A 19,992-nucleotide genomic window follows, 5' to 3' on the forward strand; every position below is an offset into this window, starting at 1 on the left:
GGCCAGTCCTGGAGACAGAGGAGAGGTTCTGGGAGTCCGAGATCAGACAGCGGGAGGGACTTGGGGAGACCGGGAAAACCCCGAGGGAAAAGGAACAGAGACACCAAGACTCTGAGAGAGAGGACACAGCAGCTGAAGGCACCAGCAAAGAGACACGGGGCAGAGTGACAGGGACGGAGAGGCCCCATTAACAGAGATGGGGAGACAGATATTAGAAAGACAGAGATGCTGAGATGTTGGGGACTCAGCAATGGGGCCAGAGAGTAAAAGCCTTTCTCATTTTTTTGTTTATTTGTTTTTTGGGACTGAATCGCGCTCTGTCGCCCAGGCTGGAGTGCAGTGGCGTGATCAATGGCGTAATCTCAGCTCACTGTAACCTCTGCCTCCCGGGTTCAAGCGATTCTCTTGCCTCAGCCTCCCGAGTAGCTGGGATTACAGGTGTGCGCCACCACACCCGGCTAATTTTGTATTTTTAGTAGAGATGGGGTTTCACCATGTTGGCCAGGCTGGTCTCGATCTCCTGACCTCATGATTCGCCTGCCTCGGCCTCCCAAAGTGCTGGGATTACAGGTGTGAGCCACGGTGCCCGGTCTCGTTTTTGTTTTTTATGAGACAGAGTCTCGCTCTGTTGCCCAGGCTGGGGTGCAATGGTGTGATCTCAGCTCACTGTAACCTCTGCCTCCCAGGTTCAAGTGATTCTCATGCCTCAGCCTCCTGAGTAGCTGGGATTACAGGCACCTGCCACCACTCCTGGCTAATTTTTATGTTTTTAATAGAGATAGGGTTTTGCCATGTTGCCCACGCTGGTCTCAAACTCCTGAGCTCAGGTCATCCGCCCACCTCAGCCTCCCAAAGTGCTGGGATTACGGGTGTGAACCACCACGACCGGCCAGAAAAGCCTTTCTTGAAGAGGCAGGTGGAGACAGGAAGGAGGAAGAGAGACGGAGACAGAGGACCAAGAGAAAGAGGCGCTGAAACACTCCACAGAGGCGAGACCTCCTTGTGCGACTCTCCCACTCTGTGCCTTAGTTTCCTCATCTGTGAAGGGGGGGTTAATGAGCACCCCCAGCCCTCTAAACGCCACGATGAGGATAAAGTGAGCTCGTTCGCGTGAAGCACAAAGTCAGTGCTAACCATCCTTATTCCCCTCATTAGTTCTTATGAACACATCAGGGACACAGAGAAAAAGATGTTGCCTTTGAGAGAGACGGGGAGGATGAGGGAGACGCAGGAGCAAGGTGGGGTGAAGACGGGACAGTGGGGACACTGAGACAGTGGCCAGAACTGGGGCCAGGGGCCAGAGCCCTGGTGGTTTCTGCACAGAGGTGGAGGCGGGAGAGGTGTGCAGGGGGGAGGGGACCCGCAGGCCAGGGTGGAGGCAGCAATGCCACCAGAGTGGAGGCATGACCTCATCGCCTCAGGTAAGAGCTCTTTCCCTTTCTCTGGCCTGTCACAGCCACCCCTTCCAGGGCCCCCCAGGGGCCCTCCCCAGCACCGGCTCCTGCTGGGACCCAGGCCTCTGACCACTGGGTCTCCGCCCCTCAGGGGGCCTGCTTCCGGCTGAGTCAGATGGGGGGCCCAAGGCTGCGTCAGTGAGGGGAGAGCTGACGTAGACCCCCCCCAGACCGGCGGGGCCAGCCAAGGTGACTCAGGCCACCAGCTTGGGGGATGGACTAGCCTGAGGGGATAGGGGACTGGCTTGGGGCCAGCTGGGGAGCAAGAACAGGGCTCTGGTAATGCCAGCCCCGTCCCCCTACAGGGACCAGAGCCCAATCCCCAGCCCCTCCTCCCTCAGACCCCAGAGTCCAGGCCCCCAGGCCCTCCTCCCTCAGACCCAGGAGTCCAGGCCCCCAAACCCTCCTCCCTCAGACCCAGGAGTCCAGGCCCCCAGGCCCTCCTCCTTCAGACCCAGGAGTCCAGGTCCCCAAACCCTCCTCCCTCAGACCCAGGAGTCCAGGTCCCCAGGCCCTCCTCCCTCAGACCCAGGAGTCCAGGCCCAGCCCCTCCTCCCTGAGACCCAGGAGTCCAGGCCCCCACGCCCTCCTCCCTCAGACCCAGGAGTCCAGGCCCCCAGCCCCTCCTCCCTCAGACCCAGGAGTCCAGACCCCCAGCCCCTCCTCCCTCAGACCCAGGAGTCCAGACCCCCAGCCCCTCCTCCCTCAGACCCAGGAGTCCAGGTCCCCAAACCCTCCTCCCTCAGACCCAGGAGTCCAGACCCCCAAACCCTCCTCCCTCAGACCCAGGAGTCCAGGCCCCCAGCCCCTCCTCCATCAGACCCAGGAGTCCAGGTCCCCAAACTCTCCTCCCTCAGACCCAGGAGTCCAGACCCCCAAACCCTCCTCCCTCAGACCCAGGAGTCCAGGCCCCCAGCCCCTCCTCCCTCAGACCCAGGAGTCCAGGTCCCCAAACTCTCCTCCCTCAGACTCAGGAGTCCAGGTCCCCAACCCCTCCTCCTTCAGACCCAGGAGTCCAGGCCCCCAGCCCCTCCTCCCTCAGACCCAGGAGTCCAGGCCCCAGACCCTCCTCCCTCAGACCCAGGAGTCCAGGCCCCAGTCCCTCCTCCCTCAGACCCAGGAGTCCGGGCCCCCAGCTCCTCCTCCCTCAGACCCAGGAGTCCGGGCCCTAAATTCTAGTTCAAGAAAGGTAGAGGAGAATCTTGTGGCCCTTCTACACTTTGGGGAGCATGTATGGGGAAGGTCATGGGTCTGGGACGAATCCGGGGTCCCAGCTGCTGCCAGTTTCCTGTCTCGTCTGGGTCCCCAGCCCTGGGTTGTGGGCTCAGACTCCATCCCGACAGCGAGGCTGCAGGAGGTGCAGGTAGATGGGGCGGGTGCAGAGTGGCAGGGCTGGGAGTTATTGGCAACTCCTGGGTCTGCCCAGATCAGGGTGGGACACATTGGGCTACTTCTGTGAAAACAAGAGAAAGAGATGAAGATTGGAAAAGAGACCCAGAGGCAGGACTAGGGAATCCCAAGAAAGTGACAGATGACAGAGACAAACAGAGCTGGAGAGACAGGGGCGACCCCAGGAAGCAGCCAGGGCTGTGGAACCCAGGGGAAGCTAGAGACCAGCTTGGGGGCTCGGAAACAGACTGGGCAGCCGGGGCACAAAGCCTGGGGTGGTCAGAGACACTGGGGAGAAGCCACGGGGACGTGGGGGATGACCAGGGAGTCCTGGCTCCCGCGCGGCCCCGGGGGGAAGCTGAGCCGGCAGGGTGTGAGGTCAGCAGGTCCCAGGCTGTGTGTGTGTCCGTCTGTCAGTCCCTGGGGGGTCCTGTCTGGCCTCTGGGGGGTGACGGGGCAGGCTGGCCACAGAGGCAGCCCAAACCTGTCATTAGCGGTGAGGGCCGTGACGGCGGGGGCCCCCCCAGTCCCAAGCCGCGGTCCAAGGCCAGGCGGCCCCACCCCCCACCCCCTCCTTGATCCCTGAGGAATCCCGGGAATTGGGAAGTGGGTCCAGATGATGTTGACACAGGAAACGGTCAGCAGCTGCCAGGCCTCAGCCCCACAACCCCTCTGACCCCCACCCTCGGCCCCCTGCAGAGACCCCTCTAACCTGTGTCATCTCTGACGAAGGCAGCCCGGGGCCCACTCAGTACCCACCAGGATGTTTACAGGAGAGATGGGCAACACAGGGAGTCACCCCATGGGGCTTCCTGAGAAATGGGTCTGGCTCCTGGACCATCCACACAGACCCACAAGTTTAGGCCCCCAGCCCCTCCTCCCTCAGACCCAGGAGTCCAGGTCCCCAGGCCTTCTTCCCTCAGACCCAATTCTGGCTCCCAGCCCCATCCTTCATACCTGGGAGTCCAGCGCTCAGCTCCTCCTACTTCAGACCCAGAAGTCTGGGACCTCCAGCTCCTCTTCCCTCAGACCCAGGAGTCCAGGCCCCCAACTCCTCCTCCCTCAGACCCAGAAGTCTGGGACCCCCAGCCCCTCCTCCCTCAGACCCATGAGTCCAGGCCCCAGTCCCCTCTCCCTTTAATGCAGGTGTCTGAGTTTCCAACCCCCTTTTCCCTCAGATGCAGCAGTTCCAGCCCAGAGACTGTCCCAGGGGAGCTGAGACTCCCTTCTCACTGTGCTGCAAAGCTGACTGGATGATTTGGGGTACACTAGGGGTTATGGTCCCAACCCAGTCCCTCAGTCCGGCTTCCTCCTCTTGGAAGCCAAGTTTCCTCCCAGTCACTGGGGAGCGGAGGGTGGGAATCAATGTGGAAGCTTCAGGATCTCCATTTGGCTGACTCCCTCCCTCCACTCTCTAACCTCTGTTCACAGATGGGGAAACAGATCTAGGAGGGATATGGAGGTTCCCTGCCCAGGAGCCACCATCACAGTCCCCTAGCAGCTCCAGCCCACCAGGCCCTCAAATCTCAGCAGGGGCCACATGGCCTGTCCCCTTCCCTGTTTTTGTTTGTGTTTGTGTGTGTGTGTGTTTTGATTTTGTTGTTGTTTTTTTTGGATACAGAGTCTCACTCCTTCACCCAGGCTGAGTGCAGTAGCACGATCTCGACTCACTGCAACCTCCACCTCCTGGGTTCAAGCAATTCTCCTGCCTCAGTCACCCAAGCAGCTGGGATTATAGGCAAGTAACTACCATGCCCAGCTAATTTTTGTATTTTTAGTAGGGACGGGGTTTCCCCATGTTGGCCAGGCTGGTCTCGAACTCCTGACCTCAGGTGATCCTCCTGCCTCGGCCTCCCAAAATGCTGGGGTTATAGGCATGAGCCACCGCGCCCAGCCCTATGGCCTTCCCTGCTAAACATTCCCTAGACAGCAGGCCTGGCGTGCCTGAGACGAAAAGCCTCTCGGGGTCCCCTGGACTTAGGCTCTGGCCCCCATTGTCTCATCTCCTTCCAAGGTCTCCTTGTTGCCGGGGTGGTAGGGGGGGGACCTTCCCCAACAATGGGGCTCAGTGAGGACTCTGTGTCTCCCAGCCCCCCTTCCCCTGGTTGCTAAGGCGAAAGACTCCCTAGCAACGGGGTTTCCTGAGCCTTCGGGCCACCCGAATCCACCTTCTCAGGTATCACTTTCCTAAGGAAAGGAATTCCCTCGCAAGATCTCCCAGTTCCCCACCCCTCAGGGCACCCTGGGTGATGTGGAGACACACCCCAGACCCCCGCGCCCTCCCAGACTTCTGGTCCCCGCCGTAAGTTGCCAAGGAGGTTCTTCTAAACCTGAGACGCCCCCCCTCCCACCAGGTACCTAAAGAATCAACACCCTAGAGCAGGCATGGCCAGGCTGGTGTGAAGCCCCCCCACCCCCCTTCATTCCCGTTGCCGCGGGGACTCCCTAGCAACAGAACTCAGAATCCTGGGGCCTGGCGGGCAGGCGGGCGCGGCCGGTTACTGGGGTGATGTCCCGTAAGGCCTCTTCCCACAGCGGCCCCAGGGGTCTGGGGAGGTGACATGTTGGGCTCTGGGATCCCAGCGCTGGGCCTGCTTCTGCTCCTGCAGGGCTCGGCAGGTGAGGGGCTGGTGAGGCCGGGGAGCTGAGGAGGGGCGCCCGGACCTGCACAACCCTAACACTGCCCTTTCTCTCGCAGACGGAAATGGAATCCAGGGATTCTTCTATCCATGGAGTGAGCAGCGGCTGAAATACTGGGTCGCCCGGAGAGGGGAGCCCAGATCAGAGCCCTGAATCTGAGGGAGGAGGGGCTGGGGGCCTGGACTCCTGGGTCTGAGGGAGGAGGGGCTGGGCCTGAACTCCTGGGTCTGAGGGAGGAGGGACTGGGGGCCTGGACTCCTGGGTCTGAGGGAGGAGGGACTGGGGGCCTGGACTCCTGGGTCTGAGGGAGGAGGGGCTGGGCCTGAACTCCTGGGTCTGAGGGAGGAGGGACTGGGGGCCTGGACTCCTGGGTCTGAGGGAGGAGGGCCTTGGGGTCTGGACTCCTGGGTCTGAGGGAGGAGGGACTGGGGGCCTGGACTCCTGGATCTGAGGGAGGAGGGGCTGGGTCTGGACTCCTGGGTCTGAGGGAGGAGGGACTGGGGGCCTGGACTCCTGGGTCTGAGGGAGGAGGGACTGGGGGCCTGGACTCCTGGGTCTGAGGGAGGAGGGGCTGGGGGTCTGGACTCCTGGGTCTGAGGGAGGAGGGGCTGGGCCTGGACTCCTGGGTCTGAGGGAGGAGGGGCTGGGCCTGGACTCCTGGGTCTGAGGGAGGAGGGGCTGGTCCTGGACCCCTGGGTCTGAGGGAGAAGGGGCTGGGGGTCTGGACTCCTGGGTCTGAGGGAGGAGAGGCTGGGGGCCTGGACCCCTGGGTCTGAAGGAGGAGGAGCTGGTGATGAAGCCACTGGCGGTTGGTCCCCAGGCTGTGAGGGTGACATATGGGACCGGGAGAGCTGCGGGGGCCAGGCGGCCATCGAGAGCCCCAACCTCTGCCTGCGCCTCCGGTGCTGCTACCGTGATGGGGTCTGCTACCACCAGCGGCCAGACGGTGAGGGCTCCTGGTCCCAGGTCCTCGGGGCGTGGGTGTGGTGGCCGGGAGCCCCGGGTCTGAACCCTGCCTCCCTTGTCCAGAAAACATGCGGAGGAAGCACATGTGGGCGCTGGGCTGGGCGTGCGGCGGCCTCCTCCTCCTGAGCTGCAGCATCTGCTTGTTCTGGCGAGTGGGCCTGGGATGGGGCGGGCGCCTGCACCCCCAAGGGGAGGGTCCGGCCGCCGGCAGGGGCTGAGCCGTCCGCTCCCTGCAGGTGGGCCAAGCGCCGGGACGTGCTGCACATGCCTGGTTTCCTGGCGGGTCAGTGCGACTTGTCCAAGTCAGTCTCGCTGCTCTCCAAGCACCGAGGGACCAAGAAGACGCCGTCTGCGGGCAGCGCGCCGGTCGCCCTGTCCAAAGAGTCCAAGGATGCGGAAGGGGCCACCGAGGGGGAAGGGACAGAAGAGGGTGAGGAGACAGAGGGCGAGGAAGACGAGGATTAGGGGCGTCCCCGGGGGACTGCTCAATACAGATACGGTGGACGGATACGTGTTCTCGTCTCTGAGAGCTGTGGGGAGCAGGGGGCATGGCGCATACAGAGGCGAGGGTAACCGGTGGGGGCTGGAGGGGGTTTGGGGATGGAAGCTCAGGGGGCCCCAGGCTGTGGCCATGGGGGTGTGAGCTGAGGGGGACCCTGGAATGAGAGAGATCTGGGAGGTAAGTGGGGAGCTTCTGAGCTGAGGGGGATCTGTGCTCATGGGGGTGTCCTGGGCTGTGATCATGGGAGCCGTGGACTGAGGGGGTAGAGGTGTAGGAGTGCTGGAGTGCGGGTCTGAAACGAGGGAGTTGGGGATATGTGGGGGTGGCGGGGTCTGAGGGGTGCCTGGACTGGGCGGGGGCAGGAGCATGCCACAGCCATGGAAACGTGCCCCTCAGTCTCCTCCATGGAGTGCCAGTGACCGACAGTACCCCCCCGCCGCCACCCCAGATACACCTAGATTACCATGGGCTGCTCTCCACCAGTAACAGCACGGCGAGGCAAGGGGTGGGGGTTCCAGGCACAGGCGCCTCCTCAAAGGGCAAGGGCCTCTCTCATGGACGATGACTTCAGCTCCCAACTCCCCAGTGGCCAGTGGCAATTTTCCTGGAGGTTCGCTGCAGTCTAACACTCGTCCTACCCGTCCCTCCCTCCCTCTCCCTGCACCAAGCTACCCTTCAAAAGTGTTTCCCCAATAAATATCTTGCAAGTCCAATTTGTCTCCGTGTCTGCTTCTCAGAGAACCCAAACTCACACAGCGATGTCGGGGTAGAGTGGAGGGGTCTGGGCTGAGATCCTTATCCCCCGGGCCCCTCCCTGGTCCCCTCTGAGAAGGGGCCAGTATAAGGCTGGGCTCCTATATCCCCAGGGCTCCCGGTCTCCCCAGGGCAGGGGCAGCCTCACCTCAGGTGTGGCCAGGCCCACCTGGGTGCTAGAAGGAAGCAAGCCATCTTGTCTCCGTTCCCACCCCAGCAGGGTCCCTCTCCCAGACAAACATGCAGCGCTGAGGCAAATCTGCTTTTTATCCAAGTGAGGAGGGAGGGGGGACAGGGAGCGTCCTGCTGGCCACGGATGTAGAGGCAGCTGCACACTGCAGTCCGGTCCTGACAGCTGTAGCCGAGGGGTTGTCTGCAGGAGGGAGGGTGGAGTGAGTGACGGCTCAGGAACCCCCCCGCATCCCTGTGTTCCGGGCTCTCTGCCTGGGGGGCAGAGGCAGGGAGCCCTGTCCACCCACCCTTGCCCCTCACGTGGACCCACACACTTGTTCCTTCGTCCCTGCATGCCCCCATTTGCTAAGTGTGTGCATGCGTGTGTGCCGTTAACGCACTGGAATCCATGGGTAGCAGACTGGGAATGCAAGCCAGGGAGAGGCAGAAACGGGGAGAGGCAGAAACGGGGAGATGCAAAAGAGAGAGGAAGACGCAGACATGCAGAAGGGGAGAGACAGAAGCACAGGGACAGAGACCTGGGAGACACAGACACAGAGACAGAGAGAGAGAGAGGGAGACAGGCAGACAGAGAAGACAGAGGCAGAGGGAGGCCAGGCATGGTGGCCCTCATCTCAGACCCTCACCCCAGCATTCTGGCTGCAGGCCGGAGGATCACTTGAGCCCAGGAGTTTGACACCAGCCTGGGTAACATAGGAAGGACCCCATCTCTGGTACCTGTAGTCCCAGCTCCTTGGGAGGCTGAGGTGGGAGGATCGCTTGAGCCCAGGAGGTCGAGGCTGCAGTGAGCTGTGATTGTACCACTGCACTCCAGCCTGGACAACAGAGCGATGGGGGTGGCTCTGCCTGGCTACTCATGGTGGTCTCAGAGGCTGTGGGGGCTACCAGAGCTAGAACCTGTGGGTCCCTCTGCTCAAATTCAGATTCTCTGTCTTTCATGTGCTGGAAGCTGCTCGCTCTCCCCAGTAAGCAAGAGTTTTGGTTTTCTTTTTTTTTTTTTTTTTTTTTTTTTGAGACGGAGTCTCGCTCTGTCACCCGGGCTGGAGTGCAGTGGCCGGATCTCAGCTCACTGCAAGCTCCGCCTCCCGGGTTCACGCCATTCTCCTGCCTCAGCCTCCCGAGTAGCTGGGACCACAGGCGCCGCCACCTCGCCCGGCTAATTTTTTGTGTTTTTAGTAGAGACGGGGTTTCGCCGTGTTAGCCAGGATGGTCTCGATCTCCTGACCTTGTGATCCACCCGTCTCGGCCTCCCAAAGTGCTGGGATTACAGGCTTGAGCCACCGCGCCCGGCCTGAGTTTTGGTTTTCAATAGGCCCATTTTCCTTGTAAGTGGGGCCTACGTTCGAGTCAGTGTGGTCTGAGTCTTTGGTGGAGGCTCCAAGAGTGGAGGCCTGTGCAGCTGTGCTAGATGTTTAAGCTACGTAAAGGATTTTCGTTTCTTTTTTTTTGAGATGGAGTCTCACTCCGTTGCCCAAGCTGGAGTGCAGTGGCACGATCTTGGTTCACTGCAACCTCTGCCTCCCAGGTTCAAGTGATACTCCTGCCTCAGCCTCCCTAGTAGCTGGGATTACAGGTGTCCGCCACCACGCCTGGCTAATTTTTGTATTTTTAGTAGAGATGGGGTTTCACCATGGTTGCCAGGTTGGTCTCAAACTTCTGACCTCAGGTGATCCACCTGCCTCGACCTCCTAAAGTGCTGGAATTACAGGTGTGAGCCACCATGCCCGACCTCATAAGGGATTTTCTTTTCTTTCTTTTTTTTTTTTTTTTGAGATGGGGTCTCACTCTGCTGCTCAGGCTGGAGTGCAGTGGCTTGATCTTGGCTCCCTGCAGCCTCTGCCTCCCAGGTTCAAGCAATTCTCCCACCTCGGCCTCCCTAAGTGCTAGGATTACAGGCATGAGCCACTGTGCTCAGCCAGGATTTCCAAAGGTAACAGTAACTACAGGTGCTTATTTTCACATTTTATGCCAAGCTTCATGTTAGCTTATGCTTCACCCGTGCAAACAGATGTTCATGCTTTCTTACACCAGTTCTTCCACTGAACCACAACATGTAGCGTATGATTGGGGTGACTACTTCTTCAAATCTCACAAAGAATAATATACAACTGGAAGCATTCTGGATGCATAGGAGAAAAGTTAATTCTAGCTGGGTGTGGTGGTTCATGCCTGTAATCCCAGCACTTTGGGTGGCTGAAGTTGGCGGATCACCTGAGGTTGGGAGTTCGAGACCAGCCTGATCAACATGGAGAAACCCCGTCTCTACTAAAAATACAAAATTAGCCGAGTGTGGTGGCGCATGCCTGTAATCCCAGCTACTTGGGAGGCTGAGGCAAGAGAATTGCTTGAACTCAGGAGGCAGAGGTTGCAGTGAGCCGAGATTGTGCCATTGCACTCCAGCCTAGGCAACAGAGTAAAACTCCGTCTCAAAAAAAAAAGTTAATTATTTACCTACATAAAATGTCCTAAGATAGAAGAGTTTAATTCTTTTACCAAACCCCTATTTGAGAGATGGATTCAGTCACCCATCCATCCATGTGCCAATAAATGCATTCATCCACTCATCTGTGTACCAAACATCTGTCCAACCACCCATTCATCATCATCTACCTATCTATCCAGAGAGCACGCACAAGCTAGGCGAACCCCGACTGTCCTACGGAGAGTCCTATGAACCAGCTGACGCCCCTGCCCCAAGAAGTTCCCAAGTGTAACCACAAGTTAAGGTGCCCCGGGGAAGTGACACAGGCACCCTCATTCCTTTTGTTCAGTAGGAGTCTCTGAGACCTCCCCAGTACCATGCTGCATGGGTGAGGCCGAGGACACAGAGAAATATCAGGAAAGGCTCTTGTCCCTTTATCAGGCAAGGCTCCCTCCCCAACCATATCCATTCATGGTCCATTCACCAATCCACCACCTAACCACATCTACCCATTAAACAACCCATCCAGTCATCGATCCAACCACAGCTCAGCATCAACCAACCCATGCATTCACCCATCCACCGCCCACCCATCTATCCATTCACCCATCCATCCACTCACCCATCTATCCATTCACCCATCCATCCATCAAACAACTCATCCATCCACCCATCCACCCATCTATCCATTCACCCATCCATCCACCCACCCATCTATCCGTTCACCCATCCATCCATCAACCAACTCATCCATCCATCCATCCACCCGTCCATCCACCCATCCAGCCATCCAGCCATCCATTCTTCCATCCATGTATCCATCCTTCCACCTCCCTACCCAACCATCAACCTTTCCTGATTTCACACTTTTTGCTGGGTAACATTAGGACCAAGGACACTAGGGACCTAGGTCTTACCCTCAAGGCACTCCCTGTCAGGTGGGAGAGACAGTAACAACGTAGACACAGCACATGGTCATACAAGCAGCAAGAGAGGTCGCTCAGACAATATGAAGACCCAGAGAAGGCCAGAGAAATTGAGTTAAATCTTAAACATGTGAGAAGTTTTCTGGGCGGTGTGGAGACAGCCAAGGGCACTCCTGGTATAGAGAAGAGCAGGAACAGGGACCAACTGGCCATCTGTGGACTGAGAGACATCATTAGTGCAGAGAGGCAGGAGAAACAGGGCCAAAATATGGGGGGGTCCACAGGCCAGTGAGTGCTTCGGTTTAACTGAAAGTGAAGAGGGAGCCACAGTAGGTCTTTGAGCAGAGGCAGCTAGCTGGAAAGGTGTGATTAGGAAAGAGATAGAAGGTAGAGGGGAAAGGGGAGTGAAAGTGTTGTGGCTTCCCTTCTCCTGCCTCAGTTGGTCCTTCTTACTCCTCCTTTCCTAGGACTACAGGTCAGGAGAATCCCAGCTCCTCGACCTACGTGTTGTGCGGCCTTGGGCAAAATTGGCGCCTTTCTTTTTTTTTTTTTTTTTTTGAGATGGAGTCTCGCTCTGTCGCCCAGGCTGGAGTGCGGTGGCGCTATCTCAGCTCACTGCAAGCTCTGCCTCCTGGGTTCACGCCATTCACATGCCCGGCCAGTTTTTTTTGTATTTTTAGTAGAGATAGGGTTTCACCAGGATAGTCTTGATCTCCTGACCTCGTGATCCGCCGGCCTCGGCCTCCCAAAGTGCTGGGATTACAGGCGTGAGCCACCGCGCCCGGCAAAAGTGGCGCCTTTCTGAGCTTCAGTTTCCTCCACTGTAGAATGGGGATGGTAATAGTAGTGACCTCGGAGACTCAGTTACATCGAGAGGATTAAATGGGGCCTGGGCTGGGCTCGGTGGCTCAGGTCTGTAATCCCAGCACTTTGGGAGGCTGAGGAGAACAGATCGCATGAGTTCAGGAGTTCGAGACCAGCCTGGCCCACATGGTAAAACCCTGTCTCTTCTAAAAATACAAAAATTAGGCCGGCAAGGTGGTGCACGCCTGTACTCCCAGCTATTTGGGAGGCTGAGGTGGGAGGATTGCTTGAGGCTAGGAGGTCGAGGCTGCCGTGAGATGAGATCACACCACTGCACTCCAGCCTGGGTGACAGTGAGAGATCCTGTCTCAAAACAACCCCAAACGACAACAACAAAACAAAACAAAACAAAACAAAAAAATGGGGCCTGGTGCACCTGGAGGCTGGGGCAAGTGTGGCTCTCCCCGGGCGGGGGGCCTGTGTGACTCGGTCCCCACACTTCCCATCTCCAGCGGCAGGGTCTCACAGCCTTCCCCACGTCTGCACCGGTGCCTGCTGTCTCTGCGGTTCTCCGCCAGAGTCTGCCCGTCCCGGTCTCCACCCCTCCCTGGGACTCTACTTCCCCATGGCCGCTCTGTGTCTCCATCTGTCCATCGCTCCCCCGTCTGTCTCCATTCCCGTCCCTCCCTCGGTCCCTCCGTCTCCCCGCACTGCCCCGCCCGCCCCTCACCTGGGCCTCACTCGCTGCCCGCGCCCGCCGCCCCGGGCCCGGCCTCGAGCGTGGCGAGCTGCAGGCGCACGCGGCGGGAGCCTGCGGGCGGCGGGGGCGCGCGGGCGGCTCGGCGCGCTCTCCGGGAGCCGGGCGCGGGGCGCTGGCCCGCGGCGGCGGGCGCCGACCAGCGGCGGGAGAGCTTGCGCGCCAGGCGGGCGAGCGCCGAGGGCCGCAGGCCGTAGTCGCGCTCCAGCTCCTGGCGCGAGATCTCGATGTTGCCGGTGTACCAGAGGATCCAGCCCAGCAGGCTCAGGAACACCAGCAGCGCGCCCGAGTAGATGAGCAGGTCCCCGAAGTCGCGGCCGCGCACCTGCAGCTGCGCGAACACGCCAGTCAACAGCGCCGCCATGCCTGCCACGTCCAGCGCCACGGCCAGCAGCAGCGCCATCCGGCAGCGGCCCAGGCCAGCCGCGGGTGCGGGCGCGACGGCCGGCGCGGACGGTGCACCCGGCGGGGTCCTCTGCGAGGCGCACACCGCTGGCACCGCCGCCATGGCCTTGCACCGCCGCCGCTGGCGTCCAGAGAGAGCGTTCCGGGGTGCGGCCCGGCCCGGGGCGGGGTCAGGGGACGGCGCCAGGTGTGCCAAGCTCCCGCCTGTTCACCTGAGCCCGGCTGGGCGCAAACCGACCCCAGCCGTGGTTTCCGTGCAGGGGCTATTATTGCTCAGAGGCCTGCGCCGGTGGTAGCCAGGCGCACAGCCACGGGTGCCTCAGGGGCCGTGCCACCCAGGGAGGTCACACATGGCCAAAAATCAGGGCATTTCAGTGGTGGCAGCGTGGGACACTCGGAGCCGGGCGTGGCGTTGTTTCTGCTCAGTGTCCGCCTCCCGAAGCCAGTGCAGATTAGACAGTGCAGATCAGACAAGGCCCTTAGACGCCAAGGAGCTCTGGGACGCGAGAACCAGCAGTCGGGATGGTCTAAGAGGGGGAATCTCGGGGCTCAGCGGAAGCTGAGTTTCCTTTACTCAGAGCGTGTCTTCTGGAGTCTCCTGTGTGCCCAGCGAATGAAAGCCAAGGGAACAAAGCCGGACGAGACCCATCAGGTCCAGAGCGCACCCGTGGAGGAGGCTGGGCGAACCCCGACTGTCCTATGGATAGTCCTATGGACCAGACGAGGCCCCTGCCCCAAGGAGTTCCCAGCTGTAACCACAAATTAAGGAGCCCTGGGGAGGTGACACAGGCACCCTCGTTACTTTTGTTCAGCAGGAGTCTCTGAGGCCTCCCCAGCACCATGCTGCGTGGGTGAGGTCGAGGACACAGAGGGATATCAGGCAAGGCTCCTGCCCCTTTAGGGTGGCCCTGACAACGGATCATAACCTCCCAGGGAGCTGATGGGGCGTGACAGGCACACTGCAGGCTGGAGGCACAGGTGGAGGGCAGAGAAGAGGACTGGCAAATCTACAGAATCCTAAGGGGAGCCAACAGCAGCCACATGCAAATCTCCCTCCCTCCAAACAACTCTCCCGTAGAGGGCATCCGTGCTCCCATGGGGTGGCAGTCTACGAGAAGTTTCCGTGTAGGTTCTCCCCAGGCTTAAACAGTTCAAAAGTTTTATTTCAAGAAAACCCTGGGGAGGGCGAACTGCAAGGGGGCTGCCGAGATTAGCCGAGGGATCCCGAATGAAGACGGAATGTTTCCGAACAGACACACCTCTCCGAAGAGCGTTTCCGGAGGGTTCCGAAAATGCCCGAGCGGGCCTCGGCGCCTTCATTGGCCATCACCGCGAGGGCTTACGAAGACCGGAAATATCCAAAGGTGCCGGGGCTAGGCTTAAATAGTTCACGCATTCACCAGTTCGTTCATAAAACAAACGTTCGTTGAGCGCCCATCATATGCCAATCACAGTGACAAGCGCTGGGTGAGCAATACCGGAGAGACAACGATGAGGCGTGGGTACCAGGACCTCTCGAATTGGAGCCACTCAGAAATCCAGCGGTGGAGTTCCGAAAACTTCCGAACAGTCCTCGGAACACGCTCTCGGCTCTCTAACCGAAGAGTTCCGAATATTCCCGAGCGTTGAACGATTGGTAGGCGGAAGTAGCCGAATATCATCGAGCCGCCTCGGAGGTGGGGACCGACAACTCCCGTTGCGCCCGCCCAGAGAGGAAGCGGAAATGCGTGTGCGGTATTAAAGGTGTCGTCCCGCCCCCTCCCAACCTCTTTCCGTCTCAGGTCGCCGCTGCGAGACGAGGTGAGGGTCCGTCTTCTTGGTGTGGCCGCCATCTCGCGCCCGCCGCCCGCACCCTCGCAGCCCTGTGCCTGCCTTCTCCCCTTGCGCCTCAAGGGTCCTTGGCGGACCCCAGCCCCACCCCCTGAAGTCGTTGTGAATTCTCAAGTTCTTTTCCCCTCACTTTCCCGGAAGTTAGTCTCGGCTGCCTGAGTGCGGTCCCGCCGCTTTAGGTCACTTAGTCCCGCCCGACGGAGTTCTAGGTCGCTGTCTGCCCTCAGGGGTCTCCCATTCACCCACGTTCCCAGTCGCCGACTTCCTCTGCTGTCCTAGCGGGGCCCCCGGCCCAACGCCGGTTTAGTTCTCAGGGTCTGACGCTTTCCACGTGCCCGTTTCCCCGCAGCCGCCGCCATGTCTGCGCATCTGCAATGGATGGTCGTGCGGAACTGCTCCAGTTTCCTGATCAAGAGGAATAAGCAGACCTACAGTACTGTAAGTGGGGCCCGGATGCGTGGCTCCTGCGGGAGGAGGGTCCTGGGTCCCTGTCTCTGGGTCAGCGGGCGGGACCTTCGCATGTCTCCGGGTCCCATCTTCACGATTCCTTGTGCCGCCTCCTTCCCAGGAGCCCAATAACTTGAAGGCCCGCAATTCCTTCCGCTACAACGGGCTGATTCACCGCAAGACCGTGGGCGTGGAGCCGGCAGCCGACGGCAAAGGCGTCGTGGTGGTCATTAAGCGGAGATCCGGTGAGTTTTGTCTGGTTTGGGCCAGAGAGCGGCCCGTTTCCCGGGGCAGGGAGCTGTGATTTTTTAACTGTCAGGCAGGAGGAGTGATAACTGCCATTGCGGCGGGCATCCCTGGCGCCAGGGTGTTGGTCTGGGAACCGGTTTCGCTCTCGGCCGACTCTGTGAGCTGCGCGCGTCTGAGCCTGTGTCCTCACCTGTAAAGTGGAGAAACAAAAAAGGACCTGAACTTCCCCGGTGGTGGTTGAGAGTGAAGGCACGGGGTTGATGTTTTCAGACGAAATCCTCAAAGCGAGTCAGGGTGGCGATGGATGGCTTCATCCCACAGGTGGGAAAATTGAGGCACAATAGGGGAGGGGCCCTCGCTGCCACACTTAGAAGGGGACAGGCTGGGTTGGTCGCAGCCATTTGACCCCCATTTCGCCTGTGTAGGTTAGAGAAGAGGTTTTGAGGACCCCACTCCATACGTTCTGCTGTCAGGTGCAGGCCGTTTTGAGGGATTCCCTGAGTGTTCATGGGAGTCGGGGGCGACTGACGAGGAGTCCAGCTTCACATGTGTTCTTGCCAGGACTGTGTTTTCTTTTTTTAGAGTGAGTTTTTCTCAGGTCCTTGACTGGAACTGCTTCAGAGCCAGGGGTCCATTGATTCAATGGCAGCAGCAAACGCAGTCTTGGCTAGTGATCCTCCTGCCTGAGGGACACGTAGTCCAGGGAGCAGGCAATTGCTTGGCACCTGGGGACCCCGTTTTGGGGTGTCCTGAAAGCTTTCCCCTCTTGGATTGCCGAATACATGGGTGGCCTTTCCTAGACGAAGGGACTGGATTGAGTGAGGCTGGGCCCCTCAGCCAAGCTGATGTTTAACCACTGCTGTGGGGATGGGCCTGGGGTTCCTGGGAAGTTGTTCGTACCCATTGCCAGGAGCGTGGGCTCTGGCTAGACCTGGATCAGATCCTAACAAGCAGCAGCTTCCTGGCATGAGAAAGGAGTGTTTTTGTGGTGGACAGAATTGGGCTATGAGTATGACAAGCTGTGTCCTCAGTACTCTGATGAGTGAGCCTCTGTTAAATGGACAGGTGGGGAAACAGCTACCTGCTGGCCTGCCCGGGCGCCTGCCATGGGCCCGGGGTGCTCAGCTTCTCAGTGTGAGACTGTCCGCACCTGCGTGTTGTGCTAAAGGTGCAGGTTAGGTGGACTGACCCCAGGACCTCCCTGACCCCCAACCAGGCCAGCGGAAGCCTGCCACCTCCTATGTGCGGACCACCATCAATAAGAATGCTCGCGCCACGCTCAGCAGCATCAGACACATGATCCGCAAGAACAAGTACCGCCCCGACCTGCGCATGGTGAGCTGGGGTTTGGGGGTCAGGCGGGGGGGTGGCCCGTGCTATGGGGAAGGGCCTCCCACTACTGGTTGCATATGGGCTGGAGAGGGATGGATTCTTGCTTTCAACCTACTCCCCACCCCCGGCATGTCCTAGGGGACAGCTTGTGGAGTGTGTGAGCTGAGCCTTGCTCTGCCCCCGCCCCAACCCCCTCCAGGCAGCCATCCGCAGGGCCAGCGCCATCCTGCGCAGCCAGAAGCCTGTGATGGTGAAGAGGAAGCGGACCCGCCCCACCAAGAGCTCCTGAGCCCCCTGCCCCCAAAGCAATAAAGAGTCAGCTGGCTTTCTCACCTGCCTGGACTGGGCGTCCCTTTGTGAAGCGCTCTGGGGAGCTCTGGCCCTGTGTGTTGTCATTCAGGCCATGTCATCAAAACTCTGCATGTCACCTTGTCCATCTGGAGGTGACGGCTGGCCATGGAGGAGAGGTGGGGTAGCTGCCTTGGCTCTGGTTGGGGCAAGGGTCATTGTCTTCATGGAAAAAGCTTGCTGACTTGTTACCGAGACCTACTGTCCCATTGTGAGGTGGCCTGAAGAATCCCAGCTGGGGCAGTGGCTTCCATTGAGAAGAAGAAAGGCGTTTTCTAACCCAGAAGGGTGCGGGCTGAGGGCTGGGCCCTGGTGCTGCAGCAGGGTTTGGGGGCTTGGGGTGTTCCCAAGACCTGGGGGACGACAGGCAGCACCTGAGGAAGGTGACTCACATGCAGAGAGTGGGCACAGCCACGTGTGGAGGGGATGAGCTTTGGTTGATGCAGCCTCGTCTCTGAGATGGGCAGCTTGCTGGGTAGTGACTCATACCCGTAAGGGAGGTGGCAACCCCAGGGTACAGCCAGTGGATGTTGAACAGCCTTAGCATCGTCCCCCTGCTCCAGCCCTCCAGCTGTCCCCATCCCTCCCCAGTCTCTCTGAGCTGGCTCTTGTCTCAGGTATCAGCTCAGTGGCCACTCCTGGGCCGCCCTGTCACCCAAGCTCTCCTGATTGCCCAGTCCTCCTGTTTCCTTTGGCCTGTTTGCTCCCTACCATTTATGACAGGTTGTGAGGCCAGGAGTTTGAGACCATCCTAGGCAACATAGTGAGACACAGTCTGTAAAATAAAACTATCTGGGTGCGCTGGTGTGCTCCCTGTGGTCCCAGCTCCTCAGAGGTTGAGTAGAGGCTGAGGTGGGCGCGGCACTTGAGCCAAGAGTTTAAGGCTGCAGTGAGCCCATGAGCCCACCACTGCAGTCCAGCCTGGAAGACAGCGTGACACTCGAGAGAGAGGCTTGGATGGGGAAAGAGTCATGCTAGGCACCTGTAAACCACTGCCAGGGACCGAGGATCCAGCATCCAGGACACCCCTGGTTCTGGCCATCGTGGGGTACCCGATTCAGAGAAGGACTCTACTCCGTGTCTGAGACTACCCATGGCCTTGTGACTGAGAGTAAAGGGACTGTCGGCCTTGACTTGCCATTGGTTGGCGTCATAGAGGGCTGGGAGCCCTGCCTTTTGGGGCAGACAACTGCCCTTCCGACCTCAGCCCTGTCTGCTCCAGCCTTGCCCAGCTTGAAGGAGAGCAAATCTGACCACTTCTTGCCAGCCCGTCTGCTGTGGATTACCATGTCCTCTGTCCTTCCCTTAGTTGGGTCTGTTAACTCGGATTGAGGGGTTGCTGTAGAACTGAGTTGGGTGACTTGGTATCTGCTCAGGACCCTCGCTGTCCCAGTCCCACTCAGGCCCACCTATGGCTTGCCTCACTCCACTGGGACTCCACCTTCATAAGGAGAGCTCACTGCTCACCTTAGTAGATGGCACCTTCTCGTGAGGCCTGCCCCTCGCACCTGCTTCAGTTGTCGTCCACAGCACTGATTTCCAGCCAACAAGCTGGCAGGTTTGTCATGTTTTTCCTATGTTGGCGGGCAAGGGGTTTGTCTAGCACACCAGCATACAATAGATGCTGAATGAATGGGGGATATTGAATGTATTAAGGCCTGAGGCCCACCAGGCGTGAGAGTTTGCTCGCCGGAGACTTTGTTTTGGAGATGGAGTCTCACTGTGTTGGCGAGGCTGGAGCGCAGTGGCACGATCTCGGCTCGCTACAACCTCCACCTCCTGGGTTCAAGCGATTCTCCTGCCTCAGCCTCCTGAGTAGCTGGGACTACAGGTGGGTATCACCACACCCAGTTCAGTATTGTATTTTTAGTAGAGACGATTTCACCATTTTGCCCGGGCTGCTTTGGAACTCCTGACTTCAAATGACCCACCTGCCTCGGCCTCCCAAAGTGCTGGGATTACAGGCGCCTGAGGCTTTCTGATGTGGCTGCTGCTGCTCAGGTGGTCTTGTCCTTTAACTGCCTCCTTGCCTGCCCTGGAGCCTTGCCCCTCTAGGCCCAGCCCCCTGTGGAGTCCTGCTGGCTGTTTCCATCCCTGTCTGAATCCTCCCTGCTGTGTGGCCTCCCCTGGTCTCATCCGTAACACAGCCCAGCTTAGTGGGCCTCTGTTCTGCGGGTGGCCAGTCCGTCTGTGTGGCTGGGCTGGGGAGGCTATATCTGGTACCTGAGTGCTACTGGTGGGTTGGGGTGGAGGAACCAGGAGAGGGCTGGAGGGGGAGAGTTGGTCTCAGCCCCAGGGAGTTTGGAGTCCCCAGTGTGCAGAGCAAACATAGATGCACCGTTTCCCTCCTCCAGACCTCATCTTGGAGAGGGAGGTGTTGGATGGGGCCATCTATTGAAGCTTTGTTCACACAAATCACGTCTGTTGGCCTGGAAATTGGAAAACAGGTTAAAGCAAAAACGTGATATTAAAATAAGCAGGCAGGCTCACCATAGTAAAAATGCCGAAAGCCAAAGACACAATTTGGAGAACAGAAGGAAAGCGTCTTGTCACGGAAGGTCCCCGATAAAGTTAGT

At 59.2% G+C, this 19,992-nt stretch overlaps 3 protein-coding genes across 6 annotated transcripts in view; 2 read left to right on the forward strand and 1 right to left on the reverse strand.

Moving 5' to 3' along the window:
• The window catches only part of TMEM190 (transmembrane protein 190), a 98,931-nt gene extending 91,267 nt beyond the window's left edge, over positions 1 to 7,664 (forward strand). The window contains exons 2-6 of one of the 2 annotated variants that reach the window (XM_077976056.1): positions 5,375 to 5,462; positions 5,542 to 5,577; positions 6,304 to 6,429; positions 6,513 to 6,597; positions 6,686 to 7,664. In XM_077976056.1, coding sequence (XP_077832182.1) covers positions 5,405 to 5,462; positions 5,542 to 5,577; positions 6,304 to 6,429; positions 6,513 to 6,597; positions 6,686 to 6,914 — 534 coding nt within the window. In that variant the 5' untranslated portion in view covers positions 5,375 to 5,404 and the 3' untranslated portion in view covers positions 6,915 to 7,664. 2 annotated transcript variants of the gene reach the window in all.
• A 289-nt stretch (positions 7,665 to 7,953) lies between these two features.
• TMEM238 (transmembrane protein 238) lies at positions 7,954 to 14,836 on the reverse strand. Its single transcript, XM_001087445.5, has 2 exons — positions 12,779 to 14,836; positions 7,954 to 8,077 (listed from the first exon to the last, which is right to left on the reverse strand). The coding sequence occupies exon 1, from the start codon at positions 13,311 to 13,313 to the stop codon at positions 12,786 to 12,788; it is 528 nt and encodes a 175-aa protein (XP_001087445.1). The 5' UTR covers positions 13,314 to 14,836; the 3' UTR covers positions 7,954 to 8,077; positions 12,779 to 12,785.
• A 141-nt stretch (positions 14,837 to 14,977) lies between these two features.
• RPL28 (ribosomal protein L28) lies at positions 14,978 to 17,404 on the forward strand. 3 transcript variants are annotated; one of them, NM_001266119.2, is given in 5 exon segments: positions 14,978 to 15,010; positions 15,390 to 15,478; positions 15,609 to 15,732; positions 16,953 to 17,071; positions 17,268 to 17,404. In NM_001266119.2, coding segments are annotated over 4 exon segments (414 nt in total). In that variant the 5' UTR covers positions 14,978 to 15,010; positions 15,390 to 15,397; the 3' UTR covers positions 17,358 to 17,404.
• Positions 17,405 to 19,992: the final 2,588 nt, after the last annotated feature.

This window comes from Macaca mulatta, chromosome 19, assembly GCF_049350105.2.
Source record: "Macaca mulatta isolate MMU2019108-1 chromosome 19, T2T-MMU8v2.0, whole genome shotgun sequence".
NCBI lineage: Eukaryota > Metazoa > Chordata > Mammalia > Primates > Cercopithecidae > Macaca > Macaca mulatta.

Coding starts and splice junctions, on each gene's coding strand:
- TMEM238 (XM_001087445.5), bottom strand. CDS start 13,313: ATGGCGGCGGTGCCAGCGGTGTGCGCCTCGCAGAGGACCCCGCCGGGT.
- RPL28 (XM_077976059.1), top strand. CDS start 15,398: ATGTCTGCGCATCTGCAATGGATGGTCGTGCGGAACTGCTCCAGTTTC. Junction 15,479..15,608: donor ATAAGCAGACCTACAGTACT/GTAAGTGGGGCC, acceptor CCTCCTTCCCAG/GAGCCCAATAACTTGAAGGC. Junction 15,733..16,952: donor GGTCATTAAGCGGAGATCCG/GTGAGTTTTGTC, acceptor ACCCCCAACCAG/GCCAGCGGAAGCCTGCCACC.